Here is a 24,839-nt window from a genome sequence, read left to right as displayed (position 1 = left end):
AAGTGTTCAATTATTGTCTACAGTATAAACAGTACATTTGCTAAAAGATTTTACTGTTTCAAATGATGGACAATGAGGGAACAGAAATAGTGTAAGATGTGATGTTTATGAGGGAGAAGGAGAGAAGATAGAGGTAAAATTTTTACAGTAAGAGCAAGTGAGGAATGAATAGAGGTTGACTGTTAGTATGAAGGAGGTGAGAGAAAAAATATACAGATTTTTTTAAAAAGTAAAAATATAGGAATAAGCAACAAAACTGTCATATTATTCTGATATCCCATTCCTCAATAAACTGATGCATGAAAATATTTGGATTCAAAGATGATAGAGGTGTGAGAGAGAGGGAGAAAAAGAGAAAAAACAGTGAAGACTAATGGAAAATTAAATGATTGCTTCTGTTGGCTTTCAAAAATTTTCTCAGCTTCCCTTTTACACTGATAGGTGGGATTGTCTGAAGTTTGATGTTAGCTCCAGTCCAGTGGGTACTGGACAGGTTGGGTGAGTGAGCCAACAGCAAGATGCCCTCACACCCTCTTACAGTTTTCCCATCCATTGTAGCTGGCCCCTTCTGTCCCTGCACATTTCAGGACTCACTGAGCTAGAGAGAGCCCAGTTTTCTCCAGTTTCTTCAACCCATGTTACTGCCCCTAGTCTCTGACTTTCCACAGACTTGCCAGACCCAGACTGACCCACGAAAACCCAGCTGCAATCTGATGGACCTGGGCTTCAACTTCCCCAGTCCCTGTCTTGCTGCAGTTCCAAGATCTCAGTGCCCTTTCAACTTGCAGAGAGACCACCAGGCATGCACTTGCACAAAGGAGCAACCCTGCAAAGAGGTAGCCAGATGGCAACCACTATCACATGGAGCAGAGAGACCTCAGGTGCATCCAGACCTGTAGGTACCCCAATATATATCCAGGCACTGGTCTGAGTCCCCAGACTGAGGTAGTCTTGCCCCCAAGATGGCAGCAGCGTGGTGGCAAACCTGCGGGTCCTGGTTGTTGTTCCAAAATGGCGGCAGCCACATGTAACCAAATGTGCAGGTATTGTGACAATGGACTTCCAGGCAACAGAGGGCAGCAGGCAATCCACTGGCAGTCTGTGGGGGGTCTGTAGGCTAATGGCAGCAATCAGTGGGTAGATGTTGGGCAGTGCGCGATGGGTAGGTGAAAGGCAGGCAATAAGCAAGAGGCAGGCAAATGGGCAAATGGTGTATAATAGCAGTCAGCGATCCACACTCAAAAAGCAGGCTATATGCTGCCAGACAGCGGGTAATCCAGGTGGACATAAGGGATATACGGCAGGGGATTGTGGGCAGCAACAACTGCCTCACAGAGAAACAGTATTTCCTCTGCTTGAATCTCAAATTATGGAGCAACAGGGAATGCAGCCTCCCTCTAGTCCACCATCTTGGATCTCACCCTTGGGCAGCTCGTGACATGTGTATGTCAACCTGCACAGAGGAGATGACATTATCTCCTAAATCCACAGGGTGAATTATTCCATTTTCTAAGTTCTCTTCAAAGGAAAACTCACTTAGATATGTCATCTGTAAATAAAGGGAAAGTTGAATTTCAAAACCAAGTAGAAAGGGAAATGATGTGGTTTAGTTGACGCTGATTTTAACTTCATGGTTTATTACTTTGCTTTATTGTTAAAAACTCACCACTGAAAGCATAACAGAACATTTTCATCAAATAATTACATCTTCCTTGATGTTAGGTTTTCATCACTGTGACCAAAATACCTGGCAAGAACAATTTAGAGGAGGAAAAGTTTATTTCAGCTCATAGTTTCTAAGGTTTTGTCCATAGCCGGCCAACTCCATTGTGTTGGGCCCACTCTGAGGCACGACATTGTGGCAGAAGAGCTTGGTGGAGGAGCACTGCTCCAGTCATGGTTGCCAGGAAGCAGAAAAAGAAAGGAAGAGAGGGACTTCAGGGAAGATGACCCTTCCAGGCCTCACCCACAGTGACCCACCTCCTCCAACTACACCCCATGTCCCCACAGTTACCACCCAGTCAGTTCATTCAATGTAGGATGGACTAGTTAGGTTACAGCTCTCACAGTTCAATCACTTCACCTCTAATCATATTGAATTAACAGGGACGCTTCATATCCAAACTATAACATCCCTTATCATAAGCGTATCCCTATGTGACATGACTCTTCCTGAAAACTGTTTGCAGGTCCATACACAGGTTTGTTCCAGCATAGTATATCAGCTGGGTTGATACCACAGCCTCTACAATTAACACAGCTCTAGCACCTCCCTTGAATGCACATTCCTTTTGTCATACACAAAACTTGACTGTAGAACTTTCAGAGTGAATTTCAAAGCAAACACATATATCAATTCTTAATATAATGTTCTTCAAACAGCTCTTATCTAGATATTCCAAACATTTGGAATGGAGGAATTGGCATTTAAATGTATCCAATCGACTAGCTGTGAAAGTACTCATATTATTTTTTTTTAATTTTAATTAAAAATCAAATTTACATAGGGCAATGTTGTTTGATTCATTTTGTTATTTTTTCCCTTCCCCCCTCCCCTCCCACCCCTCTATTCCCTCTATACATTCCTTTCTTCCTCATTCTTACCACCCTCCGTATCCCTAACCCTAAACCTAACCCTAACCCTAACACTAACCCCTCCTACCCCCCCATGTCCTCATCCGCTTATCAGCGAGATCATTCGTCCTTTAGTTTTTTGAGATTGGCTTATCTCACTTAGCATGATATCCTCCAATTTCATCCATTTGCCTGTGAATGCCATAATTTTGTCATTCCTCATGGCGGAGTAATATTCCATTGTATATATATGCCACGGTTTCTTTATCCATTCATCAACTGAAGGGCATCTAGGTTGGTTCCACAATCTGGCTATTGTGAATTGAGCAGCTATGAACATTGATGTGGCTGTATCTCTGTAGTATGCTGATTTTAAGTCCTTTGGGTATAGGCCAAGGAGTGGGATAGCTGGGTCAAATGGTGGTTCCATTCCAAGCTTTCTGAGGAATCTCCATACTGCTTTCCAGAGTGGCTGCACTAGTTTGCAACCCCACCAGCAATGTATGAGTGTACCTGTTTCCCTATATCCTCGCCAACACCTATTGTTGCTTATATTCTTGGTAATCGCCATTCTAATTGGGGTGAGATGAAATCTTAGGGTAGTTTTGATTTGCATTTCTCTTATTACTAGAGATGTTGAACATTTTTTCATATATCTGTTGATTGCTTGTACATCTTCTTCTGTGAAGTGTCTGTTCATTTCCTTAGCCCATTTGTTGATTGGATTATTTGTATTCTTGGTGTAGAGTTTTTTGAGTTCTTTATAGATTCGGGATATTAGCGCTCTATCTGAAGTATGATTGGCAAAGATATTCTCCCACTCTATAGGCTCTCTCTTCACATTACTGATAGTTTCCTTTGCTGAGAGAAAGCTTTTTAGTTTGAATCTATCCCAGTTGTTGATTCTTGCTTTTATTTCTTGTGCTATGGGAGTCCTGTTAAGGAAGTCTGATCCTACGCCAACAAGTTGAAGGTTTGGACCTACTTTTTCTTCTATAAGATGCAGGGTCTCTGGTCTGATTCCGAGGTCCTTGATCCATTATGAGTTGAGTTTTGTGCAGGGTGAGAGATAGGGGTTTAATTTCATTCTGTTGCATATGGTTTTCCAGTTTTCCCAGCACCATTTGTTGAAGAGGCTATCTTTTCTCCATTGCATATTTTTGGCCCCTTTGTCTAGTATGAGAAAATTGTATTTATTTGGGTTTGTGTCTGTGTCCTCTATTCTATACCATTGATCTACCTATCTATTTTGGTACCAATACCATGCCGTTTTTGTTACTATTGCTTTGTAATAGAGTTGAAGATCTGGTATTGCGATACCCCCTGCTTCGCTCTTTCTACTGAGGATTGCTTTAGCTATTCTGGGTTTCTTATTCTTCCAGATGAATTTCATAATTGCTTGTTCTATTTCTGTAAGGTACATCATTGGGATTTTAATTGGAATTGCATTGAATCTATATAGCACTTTTGGTAGTATGGCCATTTTGACAATATTAATTCTGCCTATCCATGAACATGGGAGCTCTTTCCATCTTCTAAAGTTTTCTTTAATTTCTTTCTTTAGTGTTCTGTAGTTCTCATTGTAGAGGTCTTTCACCTCTTTTGTGAGATTGATTCCCAAGTATTTTATTTTTTTTGATGCTATTGTGAATGGGGTAGTTTTCCTAATTTCTCTTTCTGAAGATTCATCACTTATGTATAAAAATGCATTGGATTTATGAGCATTGATCTTATAACCTGCTACTTTATTGAATTCACTTATGAGTTCTAAGAGTTTTCTGGTGGAATTTCCAGGTTCCTCTAAATATATAATCATGTCATCAGCGAACAGGGATAGTTTGAGTTCCTCTTTTCCAATTCGTATCCCTTTAATTTCTTTGGTTTGTCTAATTGCTCTGGCTAGAGTCTCAAGAACGATGTTGAATAGAAGTGAAAGAGGGCATCCCTGCCTTGTTTCAGTTTTTAGGGGGAATGCTTTCAGTTTTTCACCATTTAGAATGATATTGGCCATGGGCTTAGCATAGATGGCCTTCACAATGTTAAGGAATGATCCCACTACCCCAATTTTTTCTAGTGTTTTGAGCATGAAGGGATGCTGTATTTTATCGAATGCTTTTTCTGCATCTATTGAAATAATCATGTGATTCTTAACTTTTAGTCTGTTGATATGGTGAATGACATTTATTGATTTCTGGATGTTGAACCAAACTTGCATCCCTGGGATAAAACCCACTTGATCATGGTGCACTATCTTTTTAATATATTTTTGTATGCAATTTGCTAAAATTTTGTTGAGAATTTTTGTGTCGATGTTCATTAAAGATATTGGTCTGAAATTTTCTTTCCTCGATGTGTCTCTGTCTGGTTTAGGTATCAGGGTGATATTGGCTTCATAGAATGAGTTTGGGAGGGTTCCCTCCTCTTCTATTTTATGGAATACTTTGAGGAGTGTTGGAATGAGCTCTTCTTTAAAGGTTTTGTAGAACTCGGCTGAGAACCCATCTGGTCCCGGACTTTTCTTTGTTGGTAGGCTTTTGATGACCTCTTCTATTTCATTGCTTGAAATTGATTTATTTAAGTTGTGTATATCCTCCTGGTTCAGTTTAGGTAATTGATATGTCTCTAGAAACTTGTTGATGTCTTCGGGGTTTTCTGTTTTGTTGGAGTATAGATTTTTTTTTTTTTAAGACAGAAAGATTTTCTTTATTAATGTCCCCAACCGTATTTCTTTAGATACAGGAGTTTTGAACTCAAATACTTAGGAGAAAACAAGTTAAGATTGCATTATCCTGCAACTCATTACCAGTAACATATTGCAAAGCGAAACAGCTGGGGAAAGAGGGTGGGAGGGAAGGGGAGTGAGGGAGAGAAGATAAAAGAAAAGGAATTAAGTTGATCAAGTGGAATTCTTTTTTTTTTTTTTTTTTTTTTAATTCTTGGGAACTATGAAGTCCTTGCAAGCACAGCTCGTTTCTGCAGATTATTTTCCAAACGCGTACAAAATGGAACCCAAAGGAGGGTCCCTGAAGAACCTGGAGAGGTGCAACACGATGGGCTACGATTATCCAGCAGCAAGCGGTCCAGCCTTCGGTCACAGCGCTTCCTCCTCTGTCCCCAAGAGTTAGCGGGATGAAAATGTCTTCCCCGTGATTGTTTTCATTTCTTTTTTCTCAGCATCTGGGCGTGCACGGTTCAGCACCTTGAGGAAGTCGGATGTTTTTGCCCGCATACGAGTGTGAATATAGGCCTTAGAGCACTTGATGTGATAGTGCAGGTAGTCCCGGAACGTGTGGATCAGGTTGATGTTGTCTCGAGCGCTAGCATTGGTGTAGCAAGGGAACAGCACAAAGGTAATGTAGCCAATGTTGTCGCCCACAGCAGCATCTGTATCCTTCAGCTCCAGAGGAGGTTCCCTGTGGCTAAAGAGGACCTGGGGGGCTGTGTGGCTGGCTCGGCGTCCTTCTTTGAACTCCTGCATGAATACCTTTCCAATGACCACATCGTCATCATCCTTAAACACTGTGCTGAAGACTACCGTGACTCTGTCCTTTTTAGATTCAACATACATGGTCTCGTCATCTGTATAATGGATAACTGCCCTGTTCTCTCCTTCCTTGCTCTCTTCTTGGAATTGGAAGTATTTCTCAAAGACTGAGGCAAAACAATTTCCCTTCAACATGCCAGCCTGATGCACAATGGAATCCTTGGATGCAGGCAGATTTTCAAGGTCATATAGCAAAGAGACATTGTATCCTGATTCGGGATTTACCAAGAAACTCCCGTACACTCTCTTTAATAACTCATCAGCACCATGTGCCTGAAGTTCCTTGTAGAATTTCAAAGAAATACTGACCATCACTCTTGTTTTGTCTCCATTAGGATTTGAAATATGGTAGAGGACCCCATCAAAATCTGCAAATGTTACTTCTACTGCTTCTGGTTTATTTCCGGCAGCCGCATTCTCGAACTTGAGCACGAGCGTCTCCTCGATGATGCAGTTGTTCACCTCCAGCAGGATCATGGCTGCGGCTGGCCCCCGAAGCCTGAACCCGCCTGCCGAGCGCTGCCGCCACCGCTGCAGCCTCACCGACAAGCCCGGAGTACAGATTTTTAAAATAGCTTCTAATTATGTTTTGTATTTCACTCGTGTCTGTTGTGATATTTCCTTGTTCATTCCGAATTTTAGTAATTTGAGTTTTCTCCCTTTTTCTCTTTGTTAGCGTGGCTAAGGGTTTATCAATTTTATTTTTTCAAAGAACCAACTATTTATTTTGTTAATTTTTCCGATTGTTTCTTTTGTTTCAATTTCGTTCATTTCGGCTCTGATTTTAACTATTTCCTGTCTTCTACTACTTTTGGTGTTGGTCTGCTCTTCTTTTTCTAGGGCTTTGAGCTATAGTGTTAAGTCGTTTATTTGTTGGTTTCTACTTCTTTTGTTGAATGCGCCCCATGAAATAAATCTTCCTCTCAGTACTGCTTTCATAGTGTCCCAGAGATTTTGATATGATGTGTCTTTGTTCTCATTTACTTCTAAGAATTTTTTAATTTCCTTCCTGATGTCTTCTTTTATCCATTCATCGTATAATAGTGTATTATTTAATCTCCAAGTATTGGAGAAGTTTCTGTTTTTTATTCTGTCATTTATTTCTAATTTCAGTCCATTATGATCTGATAGAGTACAAGGTAGTATCTCTATCTTCTTGCATTTGCTAATGTAGCTTTGTGGCATAAAACATGGTCTATTTTAGAGAAGGATCCATGTGCTGCTGAGAAGAAAGTGTATTCGTTCTTTGTTGGATGGTATATTCTATATAAGTCGGTTAAGTCTAAATTGTTGATTGTGTTGTTGAGATCTATGGTTTCTTTATTCAATTTTTGTTTGGAAGATCTATCCAGTGGTGAGAGAGGTGTGTTAAAATCACCTAGTATTATTGTGTTGTGGTCTATTTGATTTCTGGAATTGAGAAGGATTTGTTTGACGTACATGGATGAGCCAATGTTCGGGGCATAGATATTTATGATTGTTATGTCTTGCTGATTTATGCTTCCCTTAAGCAGTATGTAATGTCCTTCTTTATCCCTTCTGACTAGTTTTGGCTTGAAGTCCACATTATCTGACATGAGGATGGATACTCCAGCTTTTTTGCTGTGTCCGTGTGCATGGTATGTTTTTACCCATCCTTTCACCTTTAGTCTATGGGTATCTCTTTCTATGAGATGGGTCTCTTGCAGGCAGCGTATTGTTGGATTTTTCTTTTTAATCCAATCTGCCAGTCTCTGTCTTTTGTTTGATGAGTTGAGGCCATTAACATTCAGGGTTATTATTGTGATATGATTTGTATTCCTAGTCATTTGACTCATTTTTGTTTTTTGACATGATTTGGTTTCTCCTTTATTTGGCTATTCCTTTAGGCTAGTTCCTCCCGTTGCTGATTTACATCGTTGTTTTTCATCTCTTCCTCATGGAATATTTTGCTGAGAATGTTCTGTAATGCCGGCTTTCTTTTAGTAAATTCCTTTAGCTTTTGTTTATCATGGAAGGATTTTATCTCATCGTCAAATCTGAAAGTAAGTTTTGCTGGGTATAAGATTCTTGGTTGGCATCCATTTTCTTTCAGGGCTTGGTAAATGTTGTTCCAGGCCCTTCTAGCTTTTAGGGTCTGGATTGAAAAATCTGCTGAGATTCTTATTGGTTTCCCCCTGAATGTAATCTGATTCTTTTCTCTCACAGCCTTTAAAATTCTGTCTTTATTTTGAATGTTAGGTATTTTCATAATAATGTGCCTTGGTGTAGGTCTGTTGTAATTTTGCATATTTGGAGTCCTATAAGCCTCTTGTACTTGGTTTTCCATTTCATTCTTGAGATTTGGGAAATTTTCTGATATTATTTCATTGAATAGATTGTTCATTCCTTTGGTTTGTTTCTCTAAGCCTTCCTCAATCCCAATTATTCTTAAATTTGGCCTCTTCATGATATCCCATAATTCTTGTAGATTCTGTTCATGATTTCTTACCATCTTCTCTGTTTGGTCAAACTTGTTTTCAAGATTAAATATTTTGTCTTCAGTATCTGAGGTTCTGTCTTCCAGCTGATCTATCCTATTGTTTATGCTTTCTATGGTGTTTTTAACTTGGTTTATTGTTTCCTTCATTTCAAGGATTTCTGTTTGTTTTTTTTTTTCAGTATCTCTAACTCTTTATTGAAATGCTCTTTTGCTTCCGTTATTTGCTCTTTTAACTGTTGATTAGTGTGTTCATTTAATGCCTGCATTTGTTCTTTCATCTCCTCATTTGCTTCCCTGATTGTTTTAATTATGTACATTCTGAACTCCCTTTCTGACATTTCTTCTGCTGTGCTGTCATTGGGTTTTATTGATATAGTATCTAGATTTGTTTCGGACATTTTCTTCCCTTGTTTTCTCATATTGGTCAGATGTCAATGGGACTCTGTGATATTGTAGATTTCCTCTATTGGCTTATAGTGACCCTGTAGATTTCCAGTGTATCACCTACCAGCCTTCAGTAGCCAGAAGTCTTGGATTAATTTGATAATGCAGTGCTTCCGAAGAATGCTGCCCCTAGCCCGCTACTGGTTCCAGGGAGAGAGACCTGGAGAGGTCTCTTGTTGCACAGCCCTGGTCCCAGAGGCTGGTTGTAGGTCGGAGGTCTCCACGGCTTGGGGACTTGTGGCTGACTCTGTGTAGACAGGCTCTCACTGGGCAGTTTGCCCCGAGAAGCTAGCCTAGAGAGGTGCTTCCCGCCGGAGGGGGGCTGGGCTGCTTGGGGAAGTCTCGGGCGCCCTGTGCTGGTCACTGAAGCAAACTGCGGGCAGGCTGGAGCTGGCAGCGGGGCGGGCCGGAGCTGGCCACGCTGCTTCTGTGCAGAAGGGCTCTCACTGGGGGGCCTGTTCCAAGAGGCTGGAGGATCTGTCCCTGTGGGCTGAGCCCACCACCAGACTACACAGAGCTGCCTGGGGGAGACGCTGTCTGCCCTGTCCCACTCTAATAAGCCACTCGAATCCGGGCCTGCTGCCCAGCTGAGCTTCGCTGGGTGGGGGAGACTCACCCCGTGGTTCTATCTTAGTCCAAGTCTCTCAATGCCTCCCCTTCTTGAATCCTGGGTTCTGGGGTGACTGGAGTTGCAGTCACCCTCTAGTCTGCCATCTTGGATTGCCCCGTGGAAAAAGCCTGCAGCCCGTGGTTCTATCTTAGTCCAAGTCTCTGAATGCCTCCCCTTCTTGAATCCTGGGTTCTGGGGTGACTGGAGATGCAGTCACCCTCTAGTCCGCCATCTTGGATCGCCCCATGGAAAAAGCCTGCAGCTGGAGGGGGACAATGCTGCCTGGAGAGGTCTCTGGCTGCCCAGCCCTGGTCCCAGAAGCCACTTTTGTATCGGATGTCTCCGCTGACTTGGGGACCCGTGGTTGGCTCTGTGTCAGGAGGCTCTCACTGGGCAGTCTGCACATATTATTTTTTAAAAAAGCTTTATTCTTTAATTATTTTTGTGATTCTGAGAATCGAACCCACATGCTATGAAAGCTCTCTGTCACATGTACCCCAAACCAAAAACTTCATTCTTATAAAAGCAAAATCAATATTCTGTACTTATTAAATAGATTTGGTTTCAGATAACTTGGCTCTTTCCAAAAAAAAAAAAAAAAAAAATGGATATTCCTTCCAAGGCCAAAACACTGCTGAGGGAGTTCAAAGGAACATGCTGTAGATTCTGAAAGGAATAATAATAATTAGTGTTGATTAAGTGTTTGCTATGAATCAGACTTTATGCTTTAAGCAAATAAACTTGTAAATCCTGATAATCCTCTGCATGGGAGGATTTGAGGTTTTGGAATGGGCAGAAGAGATCAAGAGATCACCGGATATCCTTTCAATGGAATGCTTGTTCCCTGTGGAGTATGTACATATCTTCCAATAGGTCATTTCTCAACCCTGTAGAGGTAGAAGTTGACTTACAGGAGCTGGGTGTGATGGTGCATGCCTGTAATCTCTGCTATATGGGAAACTGAGGCAGAAGAATCACAAGTTTGAGGCCAAAAAATTAAATATATATATACTATATATATTTAATATACATATATGTTTGAGGTCAGTCTTGCCAACTTATCAAGACCCTGTCTCAAAATAAAAAAATAAATTGACTTACAGGAAATTTAAAATTATGTGTATATTTTCTGGCTCACTATGCAATGATTCCTATTGATGGCAGTGCAAATGAGTTTTATCCACTTGAGAATAAGGTCAAATTCCCATCTGAAGAGGTTTTAACACTTTGCTGATTCTCTCATCTTTGGCATGTGTTCATTTTGTATCTCTATGAGTGTCAACAATTTCTGCCCTATAGATGCTAACAAATTTTTAAATTTCTTATAGGTTATATTTTTATAACACAGATACTATTTGATATCCCCACTTTACGATGAGAAAATAGACTCATCTACTGAAGGCCACAAATCTGCTAAGCAGTAGAAGTTGGCTCAAACACCAATAAGCCCAGAGCTCCAGAGTCCATCCTCTTAGTCATTTTGCCACTACTGTTTCTTTCCACGAAAGAAAGGAAAGAAGATCCAAAAACGTTTTGAGCAGTGACAGTTTCACTAGAATAAGTTCCGGTTTTCCAAAAAGACTCAATTGAGGGAGTAACACTACTATTCACACTACTTTAGAGGATTTGGCATTTTTCCTAACATAAAAGTATTTTCTCCATTAAGCATGTCATATTCTACAAACCATGATATTTCAAAATTTCCCTAACTTGTTAGGACAAGGAAAACCCTTCAAAATAATTTCAGTACACAATTACCTAAATTTTGCCTCCTGTCCAATTGTATTAGGTTCTATAGGAATGAAAATTAAAGTAAGTGACAGGAGTACACGCCTTGCATGCCCGAGGCCCAGGGTTGGGTCCCTTGCATCACACACACACACACACACACACACACACACACACACACACACACACAAAGTAGCCAAGCCTGATAGTGAACACCTGCAGTCCCAGAGACTTGGGAGGCTAAGTCATAAGGATGGCAAATTTGAGGCAAGCCTCAGCATCTTAATGAGCCCCTGTATGAGGATGCAGTTCAGTAGTAAATTTTCCCTGGGTTCAATCCCCAATACCATAAATAATGAAATACATAACAAACATACATACTTCAACCGTTACCCTACAGAAAAAGGAGCAAAGGTGATTAATATTCATTCAGCTTTTGTGAGTAGACAATGGGAAAATTGTTTTCTTAATCCTAATAACACCCCCATGAGGTCAGCTTTATCTCACCATTGTACCCCAGCTTCCCTGTCCAATTGTTCTTTCTCTTCCCTCAATAGTTTCTAATCTCCCTTTTATACCTACAGCTTTACTATTTTTATTAAAATCCCTCCAAACTTCTTTGGAGAATTAAGGTACTTAGAATTTCATATTAGTAATACTAGCGATTATGAGATGATGTAGACATACTTAGCCTAATGGCAGGCCTGGAAACTAACTTCCAGAACAGGTCAAAAACGAAGGTAATGAAAAATGGTGTGTGCCACATCTAACTTCATTTGTTAACAAGCATAGCATGTGTTCCAGCCACTTAGGGCTCTCTTTATGGGCAAGCCTGCCTTCAATCAGACAGGTCGTTTGGCCCTCATTCATCACCTTTGCCAATCTTCTGACATTTATCACTTTCTGATCTCCAGTCACATTACTCTTCAGTGAGCCCTGAACTCTTTAGTGACCTCAGATGTGAACAGACCAATAGCTACAGTTTTGTCAAAGTTTAACAAATGAAACAAGAGACAGCCTTAGGGCTATTTTGTCAGTCCATATATCTTAGTCCCCTGAGTTTTATTTCCGTATCAAACTTGAACCCAGAAATCACTATCCTGGATTAATATAGTAGTTCCTTGCTTTTAGGAAAGAAACAGCCATGTGAATTTCACCTGTCTTTTTAAGATTATGGACATTATCAACTACCTTATCTACTGTTTTCTATGTAAGGGTCCATGTAATAAGTTTTTTCTCAGAATTTAGTACACTGAAAACTTGTCTGTTCAGGTAGGTGGCAATGGCACATGCCTGTAATCCCAGCTACCTGGGAGACTGAGGCAGGAGGATCACAGACTTGAAACCAGCGTTGGCAACTTAGTGAGACTCTGCCTCAAAACAAAAAAATGAAAAGGGTTGGGGTTATAGCTCAGTGGTAGAGCACTCCTGAGTTCAATCCCCAATACAGGGCGGGGGGAAGTTTGCCTGCTCAACTTGTGATTCACATTATCAAGCAGATTAGTTGTATGGGTTCTACTTTCTGGCCTCCCCACCACAGATCACAGAGTCACTTAGCGTGCCAACTGCCTCACCCAGCTTCCTCCTAACAGGGCCCTGTGGTTTTTCCATAGTTTCTGATCTCCCTTTTCATGTTTTTATTTTGTTTTGTTTTGTGGTGCTGGGGCTCTAGCCCAATGTCTCAAGCATGCTAGGCAAGTACTCTACCACTAAGTTACACCTCCAGCCCTCTTCTCTTTATACCTATAACTTCACTGTTCTACCTTGCCTTATTTTAAAATACTACCCCTAATTTAGGGAGAGTTAAGTCAGTACATGTTAGTAACTTGGATATACATTAGTAATTTGAAGTTCTCACTTCCTAAAACATATATGGGAATGAGTAACTCAAACCATTTCACCAAATACAATTCTTATGTGAACCACCTAAGCAAAAATGTCAGAAAAGGTAAGAATTTTAGTTTACTCTCACTCTAGCATTTTTTTTTTTTCTAACAGTGAATAGGTCATATAAATGACAAGAAAAAATAGCAATCTCTGCAGATGGGGAGCCTAGGGCAGGAGGATCATTAGTTCAAAGTCAGTCTCAACAACTTAGCAAGGCTCTGAGCAACTTAGCAAGATCCTATCTCAAAAAATAAAAGACAAAAAGGGCTAGTGATATGGCTTAGTGGTTAAGCACACCTGTGTTCAATCCCTGGTACCAAAAAGAGGGGGGAAAAAGATAATATATAAAAAAGAATTATGTCAGACATGGTGGCATACACCTGTAATCCCAGCAATTTAGGAGGCTGAGGCAGGAGGATCAAAAGTTTGAGGCCAGCCTGGGAAACTTAGCAAGACCCTCTCACCAAATAAAACTAAAAAGGGCTGCAGTTGTAGCTCGTGATAAAGTACCCCAGAGTTCAATCCCCAGTACCAAAAAAAAAAAAAAAAAAAAAAAAAAAAAAAAAAAAAAAAACCAATATACCAAACATAACTCCATTCAACTTAGTAAACCAAAATATCGGGTCAGACATTGTATCATGTGCTATGTGTAGGAGTAGAAAAGGTAGGACAGGTTTCCTCATCCATCACAAGGATCACAATCCAAGCTCCTATAGGAAAAGACTGAATAATAAGAGAAAAGTGGGTTGAGGTATACTCAGTGGTCGCACACTTGACTCATGATGAGACCCTGGATTTAATCCCAGAACTGCAAGAGAGGGAGAAAAGTATAACCAATTTATTTAATCAATTTTACATGAAACGGGAGCCTCCAGAAAAGATCCGAACACCCTGGGAAAACTTTTTACGCTTAAGTTTGATGAACAGACCTCCATGTAGAATTGGGATACAACCAAGGCTTTAATGGCAATGGACTGAGCAGGGAAACCCAGCAAGGCCTGTCCATTCGGATTTTTCTTGGCCTCTTTATGAGACATTCCTTTTTACCAGGTGTGGAGCAACATCCCTTGGAATGAGGGTCTTTAAGATGGAAAGGAGAAAGTGAGCTTTCTAGATTTATTCTGGAAAAGACAGTCTCTAGTTTCCATGCCCCACCTTAGAAAGAGGAATGCTGACTTTTATGTTTGGCTTCAGGGGAGAAAAAAGGGCTAGAGATAGGAGGACAGAAGAAGATCAGAGAAACCTTGCTTCCAATCTCCTTTATTTCGAAGAGGTCAGCATCCAAGACACAATATTTTGGGGATATCATTTCATGAGCCAAAACATGTATGTTCAGAGAAGAAAGTCCCTGACTTAAAAGCAGCTGAAGAGTATACTGAGGGAAATAAACAAGAACACAGACCACAGTATAAGATACTTTTACAAAAGTAGAAATAGGCCACCTATAATCCCAGAGACTTGGGAGGCTGAGGCAGAAGGATCACATTCGAGGCCAGCCTTGGCAATTTAGTGAGGTCCTGAGCAACTTAGTGAAACCCTGTCTCAAGGTAAACAATAAAAAGGACTGGGAATGTAGCTCAGTGGTTAAGTTCCCTGAATTCAGTCCCCAGTACCAAAAAAAAAAATTATCAACATAGTAATAGACTTAGGGGGTTATGAAAAAATATAGTACAGACTCCAAAGACTGGAAGAATCATGAAAGCTTCCAAAAGAGGCTATGTCTGAGTTGAGACTTCAAACATTGGAGGCAGAGTGAGTCAGGCCGAGAAGGGACGAGGGGATGGCTATTTGGGACAGAAGTTGCGATATGCAAAGCCGCAGAAGTCACAGGGCAGCGATGGCAGTCTGGTAACACCTTGAGTTGTTGAGCCTGGCAAGAGCATGAACAAGACTGGGGTATAGAAGAACAGGAAGTTTCCCTTCTTATTGAGTCTCGTAGGAGATTTAGGTTAGGAAACCTCTGAGTCTCACAGGAGTTTCATGTACCATGCTAAAGAATTTGAAATTCTCACTAAAATGTGTGGGAGCCTCTGAAATACTTTAAGGTCTGATAATAACATAAGATTTGCCTTTTCAGAAATCGAATTTACATTTTTAAAAAATACTTTTGGTGACTTTGGAGAATGGAGGTCAGACTAGAGGCTTAGCAACCAGGAGCTGTGCTGGCAATCTCATGATAAGTAATGCTGGCTTTGTAATACATAGAGCTGGAGAGAATAAGAAAATGGGCAAGAACTCCTGTTTCTTATACTGGTGAACCAGGTAATTTGGATCGACCGGCACACTGAAGAGAATTTTTTTTTTTTTTTTTTTTGCAATATTTGCTTAATCTTTTTACAATTTTATTTTATTTGTTCTGAAGAGAATTTTTAAACAGATGAAATATAAAGAGTATTTCTTTATAAGTATTGAAGGACTAGTAAGGAGCTAGTAAGGAAGTTTTACACCAAGAACTAGGAAAAGACAAAAATGAAGAGGTAAATATAAGCAAAAATAACCAAAATGGCTTCAGCATCATAAGGGAAGTACAAATAATTGGGATAGGAGCAGACTCGGCTCCTATCCTATCGATCCTATAGATCGGCTGTGCCTTTTATTCAGCAGCAGAGTCAATCAGCCAGGCATTGGACGACTCACTTTCTGGGTAGAAAAATGGCCCCTGATTACAGGAGAAGTCTGGGTTTATATGGTTTACACCCTGGGAGATGACCTAACCATTGAAGACTTTAATAGAGCATATCAGTTTGGGCATTCCGGAAACAGTTTCTGAGAATTTGAAATTGGTTTTTACTGGGCAAGAATGGAGGGTCGAGAGTTCACATTCAGTACTTATTTCTTTCCCCCCAGGGTCTACTATACCGTCGCTGGGAAGGGATTTACTTGGAGAGGGATCAGTGATTTGGCTCCTTCTCAGAGACCATCATTTTTAGGTTTGAAGGATCTCTCTTTCCCAGGCATTGTCTTGTCCCGAGGTGAGGTTTGCTTCCTTCCCAGGGGTTGTCTTGTCACTGGGAGAGGAAGTACTGGGAAAGGATCAGTGTGTTGCCTTCTTCCTCCCTCCCTCTTCCCAGGCCACATTGCTTTTGGAGGTTGTCATTTCCATAACCTTCTGTAAGTACAGTTTTGTCCAAGCAAAGTGGTAGCTGAGGGGCTCAGCAGTGCTTTTAACAGCCCAATACAGAGATTCTATACGTGGGTTCAGGGATTGCATGATTTAGGGGAGTCCCAAAAACCAAAGACTGAATGTTTTCTCTGATAAGTGGATGATGATACATAATGGGGGTAAGGGTGAGAGAAGAATGGAGGAACTTTAGATTCCATAGAGGGAAATGAGAGGGAGGAGGGGGTGGGGATATGAAAGATGGTGGCATGAGACAGACATCATTACTCTATGTACATGTATGATTACACAAATGGTATGAATCTACATCATGCACAACCATAGAAATGAAAAGTCATACCCCATTTGTGTATGATGAATCAGTCTTCAAAAATAAAAAAAAATAATAATAATTAATTAAATTTTAAAACACCAGATCTGGGACTCAGGAGATCTTGCATAATAAAATAAGAGGAAAAGATCCCCAGTCCCACAGCGATGACAGCAGCTGGAGGTGCAAACCAGGACAGTCCCTACGTGAACACAGTAAAGCAATAAAGGAACTAATGGAACCCCCATTCTTGGAAAGACTGAGGCATGTCAGGGTACAAAGAGCTTAGAGATCAAAGACACTACTCAAAAAAACAAAGCTGTGTTGCACAATATCCATGTACAGGAGGAAAAATCGCCATCTCTCTTGGCAGTGTGCACGGAGGGACAGCAGTAGGAACCATTTTGCAGCCTTGGCTCAGGGGCTATTAACTGGGGGGTGAGTCTGGCCCAAAAAGCTGGGCAAACCCACACTGCAGGACAGAGAGTGTGCCTAAGTGACTAGGAGAAAATCAAGCAAGGAAAGAGGTTTACACAGGGGTATACTGGTCACAGAAACCCACCTAGCTTCTCCATCCCCCTCTAATTCAGTTACTTGCAGGACTGCTGAGAGAGAAGTGCTTGACTGGGAATTTGAAAGGGCAGGGGTGGGAGAGATCAAGTTAAGAGTGCAGCAGGAGAGACCAAGGGCCCATGGTTACGCCATGTGCATCTAAAGATGGCGACTGGCAGAGAGCAAACGGCGTCCTGATTATGCCTGGAGAAAGGCAGGAAGAATTACAATTGGTTGTATGATAATCAGTTCAGCGTGGACAGATATACTTTACATGTATGCTTCAGCGAGTGATCGCTTGACCTTTAACAGGATTGGATGGACATATCTGGTTACAATTGCTTATGCATGAGACTGCTTTTATATTAAGGGTATTATCTGAATAAAGGGGAAGCTGCTTCATGAACTTCTGAGAGTACGTGTCTTTTGTCTCGCTGGATGGCCGAAAGAGCAAGAAGCGACCAGGGTTAGAAGCGGCGGTTTTCGGTATCAGAGAATGAATCAGAGACCAGGAATGTGGAGTCCACAGGTGAAGGAGTGGGCTAAGATCAGGTTCCTACACCACACAAGTGGAACCCAAAGGAGATTCCGGGGTGTAGTCTTCCAGCGTGGACCAGCAATTGCAGTGCCTTGGAGGCATGCTGACAAAATCTCCAGACCAATTGGCACTCAGCAAAGAGACCAGAGCATATCTAAGCCTATACTCCACTTCCAGGAGTTCTGCCTCCAGAATTAACCCTCTCGCCCTAGCAACACCATCCATCCTGAGGGTAAGGTAGTATTAAAATCCAGACAACCCCACCTAACTGCTGAGGAGGGAGGCTGAGAAACGTTTGAACTCCAATGGAAACAACTGTTCGATTTTTCATCAAGATACTTTTTTTTTTCTTTTTTCTTTTCTCTCTCAACATTTCTACCATTTTTGAAATCAAGTATTTTTCATGCATCAGTTTATTGAGGACTGGGATGTCTGAATAGTATATTACAATTTTGTAGTATACTCTTTCATTTTTACTTTTGTCTTTCTATTTTTAATTTTTTTTCTTTTCTTTTTTTAAATTTTTACTTTATGTATATTTTTCCTCTCATTTAGGTTTCCCTGGATTCCTGCTAACAGCCAATCTTCATTAATTCCTTTTTCACTCTTCCTATAATTTTTTTACCTGTATCTTCCCTCCTCTTTCCTCCTAAACATCACATTCTGTTCTTTGTCCACCATTTGAAATTGTAAATCCTTTTGCAAACTTACTGTTTCTGTTGTAGATAATAATTGAACACATCATTTCTGTTTATTTCAACAGAACTGTAGACATCTTAATAGGAGCAATTTTTTTAAGACTGTATATTGTTTGTGTTGAGTGCTGTTATTATTTGTCTCCCCCTTAAAGGCAAGGTACTGGAAATGTTCAAGGATGCTATAAGGCTACAGGGTAGAAACTACACTGCCTCCAATCCACACTGCTAGATGGATAGACACACAAATAACATGAAAACACAAAGGAACAAATTGCCCCAAACAAACCAAGATGCTCCAATAATAGAATCTATTGACAACACAGTAGAAGAAATGTCAGAGAAGGAATTTAGAATGTGCATACTTAAACTGATCTACCACATAAAGGATGATGTAAGGAGTGAAATTAGAGAAAAAATTCAGGAGGTGAAAAATCACTTCAATAAAGAGACATTCTGAAAAGAAATCGAGCAGAAATCCTCAAAATAAAGGAAGCAGTAAACCAAATTAAAAATTCAAAGGAGAGTATCACCAACAGACTAGACTAGTTGGAAGACAGAACCTCAGGCAATGAAACAAAATATATAATCGTGAAAATAGCGTTGACCATGGAGATAATTATGTTAAGAAACCATGATGAGAACTTCCAGGAAGTATGGGATAACATGAAAATTCCAAATTTAAGATTCATCAGGATAGATGAAGGTACAGAGATGCAAACCAAGGGAATGGTTAATCTTTTAAATAAATAGTATTAGAAAAATTCCCAAAGCTAAAGAAATGAAATGGAAAATCAAATACAATAGGCTTACAGGACCCCAAATATACAAAATTACACAGACCCACAGCAAATAACATTATAATGAAAATGCCTAACATAAAGAATAAGGATAGAATTTTAAAGACTGTGAGAGAAAAATATCAGATTACATATATAGAGAAAACAATTCAGATCTCAATTGATTTCTCAACCCAGACCCTCAAAGTTAGGAGGTCCTGATAAAATATATGCCAAGTTCTGAAAGAAAATAGATACAAACCAAGAATTCCATATCCACCAAAATTTAAGCTTCAGATTTGAAGATGAAATAAAAACCTTCCATGGTAAACAAAAGTTAAAAGAATTCACAAATAGAAAGCCTGCACATCTTCCATGAAGATGCAATTTTTTAAAAAGTGAAAACTAGCAAAGGGAGGGACTACACTAAAGGAATAATCAATCAAAGGAGAAACTAATTCAAATTGAAATCCAGAAATGAACCAAATGACCAGGAATACAAATCATATCTCAATAATAACCTTGAATGTTAAAGGCCTAAACTCATCAATCAAGAGATATAGACTGGCAGATTGGATTTTTAAAAAGTCCCCAAAATATGCTATTTCCAAGAGACTCACCACATAGGCAAAGACATCCATACACTGAAGGTGAAAGATTAGAAAAAAAATCTCACGCACATGGACTGTATAAACAAGCAGGTGTTTCCATCCTCATATCAGATAAAGTGGACTTCAAACACTGGATAGATCTTCCAAACAAAAACTAAACAAAGAAAACTATAGAACTAAATAGTACAATCAGTAATTTGAACTTAAGGAACATATACAGAATATTTCATCCATAGACAAGAGAATACATTTTCTTTTCAGCAGCACATGGATCCTTCTCTAAAATAGACTAAATTTTATGCCACAAATACAAAAAAAAAAATGAAATACTACCCTGTATTCTATCAGATCATAATGGAATGAAATTAGAAATCAATGATAAAATAAAAAAGAGAAGCTACTCTAACACCTGGAGACTAAATAATATGCTATTGAATGACAAATGGTTAGCAGAAGAAATCAGGGAGGAAATAAAAAAATACTTAGAAGTAAATGAGAACACTGATACAACATATCAAAATCTCTGGGACACTATGAAGGCAGTGCATTGCATAGAGCTCATATATTAAAAGAATAAAAAAAAACAAATAAACAACCTAACATTACGTCTCAAAGCCCTAGAAAAAGAAGAACAAATCAACACCAAAAGCAGTAGAAGACAGGAAATAATTAAAATCAGAGCTGAAATCAATGAAATTGAAACAAAAGAATTTTAAAAATTGACAAAACAAAAAGCTGGTTCTTTGAAAATAAAATAAAATTGATAAACTCTTACCCAGGCTAATGAAGAGAGAGAAAACTCTAATTACTAAAATTCATGATGAAAAAGAAATATCACAATGGACACTACTGAAATACAGAAGATAGATTATTTTAAAAATTTATACTCCAATAAAATAGAAAAACTTGAAGACATCAACGAATTTCTAGAGACATTTGATCTACCCAAACTACTGTAGGAGGACATACACAATTTCAAGATCAATTTCAGATCAATTTCAAGCAATGAATTAGAAGATGCCATTAAAAGTCTACCAATTAAGAAAAACCCAGGACCAGACGGATTCTCAACCAAGCTCTAAAAGACCTTCAAAGAAGAATTAATACCAATAATTCTCAAATTATCCCATGAAATAGAAAAGGAGGGAACTCTTTCAAATTTGTTCTACGAAGTTGGTAACACCCTGATACCAAAACCAAACAAAGACACATCAAAGAAAGAAACTTCAGATCAATATCCCTGATGAACATAGATGCAAAAATTCTCAATAAAATTCTGGTAAATCACGTACAAGAACATATTTAAAAGATAGTGTATCATGATCAAGTGGGTTTCATCCCAGGGATGCAAGTTTGGTTCAACATAGGGAAACCAATAAACATAATTCATCACATCAATAGAGTTAAAAACAAGACATATAATTATCTCAACAGAGGTAGAGAATGCATTTGACAAAATACAGCACCCCTTCTTGTTCAAAACACCAGAAAAACTAAGGATAGTAGGAACATACCTCAACATTGTAAAAGTTATATATGCTAAACTCAAGGCCAACATCATTTTTAATGGAGAAAAATTGAAAGTATTACCTCTAAAAACTGGAACAAGACAAGGATGCCCTCTTTCACCACTTTTATTCAACATAGTCTGGGAAACTTCAGTCAGAGCAATGAGACAGAGAAAGAAATTAAAGGGATATAAATAGGAAAAGAAGAACTGAAACAATCACTATTTGCCGATGACATGATTCTGTATTTAGAAGATCCAAAAAATTCCACCAAAAAACTTTTAGAACTAATAATGAGTTCAGCAAAGTAGCAGGATATAAAATCAACACCCATAAATCAAATGCATTCCTATACATCAGTGATGAATCCACTGAAAGAAATTAGGAAAACTACCCCATTCAGAATAGCCTCAACAAAAACAAAATACTTGAGAACCAATCTAACAAAAAAAGGGAAAGACCTCTACAGTGAAAACTACAGAACACTAAAGAAAGAAATTGAAGAAGACCTTAGAAGATGGAACGATCTCCCATGTTTTGGGGTAGGCAGAATTAATATTGTCAAAATGGCCATACTACCAAAAGTGCTATACAGATTCAATGCAATTCCAAATAAAATCCCAATGATGTACCTCATAGAACTAGAGAAAGCAATCATGATATTCATCTGGAAAAATCAGAGACCCAGAATAGCCAAAGCAATCCTTAACAAGAAGAGTGAAGCAGGAAGCTTCCCTTTATACTACAGAGCCACAGAAACAAAAACAACTTGGTATTGGCACCAAAAAAGACATGTAGACCAATAGTACAGAATAGAAGACACAGAGACAAACCCACATAAATATGGTTATTTCATACTGGACAAAGGTGCCAGAAACATACATCGCAGAAAAAATAGCCTCTTCAACAAATGGTGCTGGGAAAACTGGAAGTCCATAAGTAGCAAAATGAAATTAAACCCATCTCTTACCCTACACAAAACTCAACTCAAAGTCGATCAAGGATTTAGGCACTAAAACAGAGATCCTGCACCTAATAGAAGAAAAAGTAGGCCCAAATCTCCACCATGTCGGCTTAGGAACTGACTTCTTCAAGAGGCCTAAAGTGCAAGAAGTGAAATAAAAAATCAATAAATGGAATGGTATCAAACTAAAAAGCTTCTTCACAGCAAAGGAAACAATCAAGGACGTGAAGAGAGCCTACAGAATGGGAGAAAAATCTTTTACCACGCGCACCTCAGATAGAGTCTGAATCTCCAGGATATATAAAGAACTCAAAAAACTTAATACCAAAACAAATAACCCAATCAATAAATGGGCAAAGGAACTGAACAGACACTTCACAGAAGAAGAAATACAATTGATCAACAAATATATGAAAAAGTGTTCAACATCTCTAGCAATTAGAGAAATGCAAATCAAAACTACACTGAGATTTCTTCTTACTCCTGTCAGAATGACAATTATATCATTGGTTTATAACCAAACAACTACAGCATACTATAGTGACACAGCCACATCAATGTTTATAGCTCCTCAATCATAATAGCTAAACTATGGAACCAACCTAGGTGCCCTTCAACAGATGACTAGATAAAGAAAATGCAGTATATATATATACATACACACACACACACACACACACACACACACACACACATATATATATACACACACACACACACACAATGGAGTATTACTCAGTCTTAAAGAAGAATGAAATTATGGCGTTTGCCTGTAAATGGATGGATCTGGAGAATATCATGCTAAGCGAAATAAGTCAATCCTAAAGAACAAAAAACAGAAGATATGCAGATGCTAATTCACAATAAGGGGAGGCAGGTAGGGAAGAATAGAGGTACTTTGAATTAGACAGAGGGGAGTGAAGGAGGGAAGGGAGTCTGGGGATGGGAAGGATAGTAGAGTGAATTATTTCCCTATAGACATATACGATTACATAACTGGTATGTTCTACATCATGTACAACCAAAAGAATGTGAAGTTATACTCCATTTATGTATGATGTGTCAAAATGTATTCTACTGTCATGCATTCTACTGCACCACCTTAGAACTCTGCCGGCAAGAAGGCCATCACCAGATATGGACCTTCAACCTTGCACTTGCAAATCTGTGAGCCAAAATAAATCTCCTTTCTTTATAATTCAAAAAAAGAAAAAGAAAAAAATAAGAGAAAAAAAGGAAAAGAAAAGAAAGGAAGGAAGGAAGGAAAGAAGGAAGGAAAGAAGGAAGGGGTTAAGGTAGGAGAAATGCAAGTTTAGGTCCAACCTCAGCAATTTAACAAGACCTTGTCTCAAAAAACAAAAAGAGCCCATGTATGTATAATATGTCAAAACACGTTTTACTGTCATGTGTACCTAAAAAAAACAAAATTTTAAACTGTTAAATAAATAAATAAATAAATTTTAAAGACAATAAAAAGAACTAAAAAATAAAGCTGGGGATGCAGCTCAGGAGTAGAGCATAACTGGGCTCAATCCCTAGTCCTGAAGAAGAAGAAATAAAGGAAGCAATTAAACATTTACATTTTTCTTTGCACTAATCTCTAAATGCAGCTTAGACTTCTGTTACGAATCTAGAGAACAAGTCATAGTAGTATTATCAATACGTGTGACTCTGTCACCAACAGAAATCAGATATTTTCCTACCACATTTATGGTTGTCACAGATATCTCAAAATGTCATTTATATCCAGCACTGTTTCTAAATTATAGTCAGTTGTTAGATCTGCTCCTATAACTTGTTATTTGACGCATTGAGAAAAAAGCACATATATTACAATCATTCCAAAATTTTTCAGTGTTTGGATAACTGTATTTTAATATGGTAGGTTTCCTTTATACTATTATATGTTTTATTTTAAAATTTTTAAAGCACTCTTTTGAGAAGGGATTCATAGCTTCATCAGACTGCCAAAAGGGTCTGTGGAATAAAAAACATTAAGTACCTCCAGCCTAGAGGGAATGAGGGAGAATAGTTGGAATTCAGTATGTGAAAAGGGTAGGAGTTGTGGTAAAGCACTGTGAACACAGGCTTAGGAAACTAGGAGTAAAAGTAAATTAGAGGGGCCTGGGGATATAGCTCAGCTGGTAGGTAGAGTGCTTGCCTGGCATATACAAGGTCCTGGGTTCAATCCCCAGCACCAAAAAAAAAAAAGTAAATTAGAAGTAAACCACTGATTCCCAGTATCGCCAAAAAAAAAAAAAAAAAAAAAAAAAAAAAAGGGAAACCAGCCCAATTCAACCCTATTTTGTTCTTTCAGAGTAAGAAACTCAATATGTTTAGACATCACTGTTATTCATAATTCCCTACCTAAACATATTAGTCTTAAATACTATTTAAAACTATTTAATACTATTTAAAACTATATTTTAAACTATTTAGACAATTTAGTTACACGTTTTTGTTTTTTTTTTCTTTTTGTGGTAATGGAGAGTAAACCCAAGTCTTCCTGCATG

General features: G+C 39.0%; 1 protein-coding gene across 1 annotated transcript; it reads right to left on the bottom strand.

Annotated features, from left to right (window-relative positions):
• Window positions 1-5,404: 5,404 nt before the first annotated feature.
• LOC306661941 (actin-related protein 2/3 complex subunit 2-like) lies at window positions 5,405-6,667 on the bottom strand. Its single transcript, XM_079141296.1, has one exon. The coding sequence runs from the start codon at window positions 6,593-6,595 to the stop codon at window positions 5,696-5,698; it is 900 nt and encodes a 299-aa protein (XP_078997422.1). The 5' UTR covers window positions 6,596-6,667; the 3' UTR covers window positions 5,405-5,695.
• Window positions 6,668-24,839: the final 18,172 nt, after the last annotated feature.

The sequence above is a fragment of the Sciurus vulgaris genome (genome assembly GCF_902686455.1).
Source record: "Sciurus vulgaris genome assembly, chromosome: 5".
Classification (NCBI taxonomy): domain Eukaryota; kingdom Metazoa; phylum Chordata; class Mammalia; order Rodentia; family Sciuridae; genus Sciurus; species Sciurus vulgaris.
Note: the sequence above shows the minus strand (reverse complement) of the source record. Positions and strands in the feature narration are given on the sequence as shown.